We start from the raw sequence: 4,624 nt of genomic DNA on the forward strand, positions 1-4,624 counted from the left end.
TTTTGATATTCAAATAGTTGCTATGTTAGAAAGATTACACCACAGAACAGTTGCTATTTTTGAAAATCTCATGAGCAAAGGTTAGCAGGAAACTCAGTCAAGAGCCAGATAAATCTTTACCATGATATGGAAGAAAGTGAGAAATTCTGGTTCTGTAATGCAATTAGTTAACAGATGACTTAAAGGAGGGGGAAAATGGCAATGATCATTATCCCCAAGAGTGAAATACTTAACATACAAACCCTTTTTTTTTTTTTTTTTTTTTGGCGGCACGTGAGCCTCTCACTGCTGTGGCCTCTCCCGTTGCGGAGCACAGGCTCCGGACACGCAGGCTCAGTGGCCATGGCTCTCGGGCTCAGCTGCTCCGCGGCATGTGGGATCCTCCCGTACCGGGGCACAAACCCGCGTCCCCTGCATCGGCAGGCGGACTCTCAACCATTGCGCCACTAGGGAAGCCCCATACAAACCCTTTGAGTCAAAGAGAAATAGTCCAAATAACTGTTACTCACCTCACAACTATTATTTTTCATAAATGTTCTCATGTTTAGATGTCACAAGAATGCCATTCACTAATGGTTATGACCAAGAGTGTATAACTATCTTAATATGAAGTGCTTGGGGTGCTGGAAATTGAAGGAGAAGTTGGGAAAACTCACTTCAGCTTCTCTAAGGTACTGATGAATTTCTTCAGCATATTCAGTCACATTTATCACATCTGAACCAAAATCTGATGCATCTTCAGACTGGGAGTAGAGAGATGAATCTACCAGCATAGGGGAAACTGCAGGGGGTTCAACAGTATCAGGTAAGAACATTTAATTTAAAAACTAGTTCCATCCACTAACCCTCTACAGGCAGTTGTGAAAATAGTTACTACTCAGGGTGTTCTCTTGCTAGTTATATGCTACTAAATGCTGCAGATGATTACAAAGACAGGGTACCATCAGCCACAGATGAGTCCCATTACCTGTGTTAAAATCCAGCAGGAAGTGAAGGTCTGACTTGAGTGTTCTGGTGTCTACTTCATAGGCATCCTCAAATGCCATCCCCTCTCGCCCTGTGCAGCTGTCTCTGTCCCCTTGCTCAGGCTCGTCCACGTACATGTCAAATCCTTGCTTGGCTGGCACCTGAACCCCGCTGTCAGACAGCGCTTTCTTTCCAGCTGGAGGGAAGACATTTTCTGACCCAGAGAAACACCTGAGTGCTGTGATCCCCTAGAAAAGGGTTAAGTTTCTTGTTAGAGGCCACCCCGTAGCCCTCATAGGTGCTAAGAACCCATGTGACTCAAACCAGCAGGCTGGAAAGATGAGAGGAATCTTAAATTGAAATATCTATGTCTGCAATTGAATTTCAGAAGATGAAGCTTCCCAAGGATGACTTTGCCCTTATCTTCGTCTACATTTGATATTTGGGAAAGGAGCTACCTAAAATTCATCTTCCTCATGTATTTATCAAAGGGAACTCAAGATTATAGAAAAAAAGAAAAACTATAGCTCTTCTCCAAAGTGAACTAGGTACCACATGTGGATGGAAAATTGTAAATCAGTTTTTGTGCTTGTAGCATGACAGGCTTTTATACCAACCCAGCAAGGTTCTTGACACATAGTTACTGAGTTCCTATTGTCCTCCTTAAATAGTTAACTTTTAGTCAACAGGCTCCTGTAAAGGTCCCATTTAAACCTAGTTACTTAGAAACATGATGATTTTAGAAATGCATACTATGCATAAATTCTCCTATAAGATGTAGAACCTTATTATATGATATAATGAGGATAATAAATGAGGTTCTAGACATTTTTAAAATACAGGCAATAGTATTTTCTCAGCAAATTAGATGTGGGGTGGAAGAAAAAGAAGGGTCAAGGATGACAAAGGTTTTGGGGTTGAATAACAGGAAGGATGGATATTCCATTTACTGAGATGAGGAAGACTCTGGGAAGAGCAGTCTGGGGCCAGGGTTGGTTCGCCTAAGTTTGAGATGCCTACTGCATGATCCAAGTGGAGACATCAAGTAGGCAGCTCACCATGTGAGCCTGCAACATAGCTGAGAGGTCCAGACTGGAGATAGAAGAAGGAGTCATCAACAGATAGATGGTATTTAATGCCAGGAGACTTGAAGAGATTGCTAAGGGAGTGCGTGCAGATTGAGATCAAATACTACGCCCTGGCACACTCTAGCTTTTAGATATTGGATGAGGAAGAACCAAGATATTGAGGAGGTGTGGCTAGTGAGCTAGGTGAGAAACCAGGAGAGAGCCGTGTTTTCCAGGCTGAGAGAGAAGAAACTATTTCAAGGAATAAAGAGTGATCAATAGTGTCAAATGCCGCCAATCAGTCAAGTAAGGAAAGTATTAAGAATTGAGTCAAAGACAACAAGAGAAGAATTTGAGACAGAGTATTCATTCAACAAACACTTGCATGCTACCCTGGCCAGGCACTATTCTAAACACTGGGAATACAGCACAAAACCTGATGTGCAAAATCCTCATCCTGATGGAGTTTACAGTAGGCAAACTCTCAAGAAACACTGCCGTGAATGGGACAGTTGCTGCCAAGAGCTTTGTAGCTGAAAGGTTTTTAAGACTGAAAAAAAAAAAAAAAAATCACAATATATTTGCATGCTTCTGGGTTTGACCCAGTAGAGAAAAGAAAACTGAGAAAGAAGAGCTGATGGAATGATATCCTTGAAGAGGCAAGAGGGCATCAGGTGTGCTGCACACATGGGGGTTCACGTTACATGAGAGCAGGGACACATGGGTCATGAAGCAGGAGGGGGATGGCAGAGTATATGATACATGGGAGCATGTGGAAATTCTCTTCTCGTTGCATCTATATTTCTAGGAAAATAGGATATAAAGTTATTAGCTGAGAGGAAGGATGGAGATAGAGGATTTGGAGGATAGAGAGAAGGGAAAGTATAAAATAGATGGTTTCTGTAAGAAGGTCGTAGAGGAATAGAACCAGGAAATGTAGAGATAGTACCTGGCAACATAGAGGTCAGCTAACGGTTATGAATTTAAAATGAGCATACGAGTAACTACCAATTCATGAGAGGTTCTAGACTTCCAGTTTAAAGAAGTAAACATCGCTAAGCAAATTAAGTTTGTTAAAACCACCTTTACTCAGTTTTTTCCAAAGCTTGTAACAGATTACTTTGGGTAATTTTCTCCCATAACCAGATGCCACCAAAACACAGATGCCTTGAACAGTCAGTAGATGAGTCAGTAGATGAGGCTTCTGACCTGGCCTCCATCATGGCTTTTTTTGGGGGGTGGGGGGTTCTTAAACCTCTCAAATTTTCTCACCTATACAATGGAAAGAATACCTGCCCACCTATTCCACTGTACTATTGCCAACTTCATTCCACTATAGATGTGCAGTACAGGCTTAAGGCACAGTTATGAGAAGCTTGTCTAATAACATACTTGAGGAATATTTTTCTTAATTTCAAAATTCATTCTTAAGGATCCAAACTCCTCATTCGCATTTTAAGTGTCTGAATTTGTTTACAGTCTGTTAAGGGAGGTACCTATGATCAGTTAAGCACAAGCAACTGATATCAGATGGCCCATGATCCATTTGCCTAACTGTCCTTTGTCCTGAGGAGAAGCCGACTTTTGAAGCATGCATTTGTAAGTAATCTAGTATAGCTCATCCAATCCTGATTCTAACACCATCACCAATGAGCTTAACAAAGGTTATCCAGGATGCTTCAGGCACAGCCTAGATCAATCTGAATACCACTCCAATCTGGAAGATCCCCAGTTCTATAGTTTATTTTGGGGCATTCACATTTCCTTTTAGCCCAGAACTTAACTGACTTTACAAATACTTGACCTAAACAGTATGTGTTATTTACTTGATATTGGCAAAACAACAAAGACAACTATTCATGTTTCTAGCTGGAAAAGGGACCTGACAATGTGATCTTTAAAAAAAAAAAAAAAAAAAAAACAATGTCCCTATAGTCCAGATTCCATGGTTGAATACTCAAGAAGAGTTTGGAGGTAAAATTTCAAGAGAAACCCACCTCCCACCAAGACATGAGAGCCCTTCTCAACGAGTAGCCTTCCCCGCTCTTCTCAGGCATTACCTGGCCACAGGTCCTCCTGTACTGCCCATTCTCAGTTAGCACCCCTAGTACTGTTCTTTGTGGCGGATCCTGGCCAAGCTGGGCTCTGGTTATCATCTGACAGGCATCAGGACCTCGGGACACTGGAGCCAGCACTACTCCACTCTTGGAGCTGCTGAGATGCATAGCCTCAGTCTCCACAGGCTACTGCTAGCAAGGAAGGAGAAACAGACAAGCTGGTTAGTCAACCTCTTCCACCAGGGGCTCCAAGGATGTAGTGAATCTCCAGAAGAAAGAGCACTGTGACAGATATCTTCCCTGCAATTATTAGGGCTAAAAGGGCCTAGGCCACCGTGCAAGCGATCAAAGCTGCTTTGAACCAAAACAGTGATTTGAATCTCTCTAGGCTTTCTTCCAAGATCTGGTTGACGGCTAGAAGGAGAGGGAGACGTCTGACAAACCTCCAAGCCGAGACGCTAAGCCCCACGTTAATTGGGAGTCCAAACCTACAAGACCGTGTGTTTCCGGGCTATTATGCTTATTCGTCACCCC

At 42.5% G+C, this 4,624-nt stretch overlaps 1 protein-coding gene across 1 annotated transcript in view; it reads right to left on the reverse strand.

The window, feature by feature from the left end:
• CCNA1 (cyclin A1) overlaps positions 1-4,276 on the reverse strand; it is an 8,717-nt gene extending 4,441 nt beyond the window's left edge. The window contains exons 1-3 of the mRNA XM_007464238.1: positions 4,094-4,276; positions 968-1,214; positions 657-781 (exon numbers count right to left, since the gene is read on the reverse strand). Of these exons, the coding sequence (XP_007464300.1) occupies positions 657-781; positions 968-1,214; positions 4,094-4,258 (537 nt within the window). The 5' untranslated portion in view covers positions 4,259-4,276. The remainder of the gene's footprint in view (positions 1-656; positions 782-967; positions 1,215-4,093) is intronic.
• Positions 4,277-4,624: the final 348 nt, after the last annotated feature.

Source organism: Lipotes vexillifer, unplaced genomic scaffold, assembly GCF_000442215.2.
Source record: "Lipotes vexillifer unplaced genomic scaffold, Lipotes_vexillifer_v1.1 scaffold120, whole genome shotgun sequence".
Taxonomy (NCBI): domain Eukaryota; kingdom Metazoa; phylum Chordata; class Mammalia; order Artiodactyla; family Lipotidae; genus Lipotes; species Lipotes vexillifer.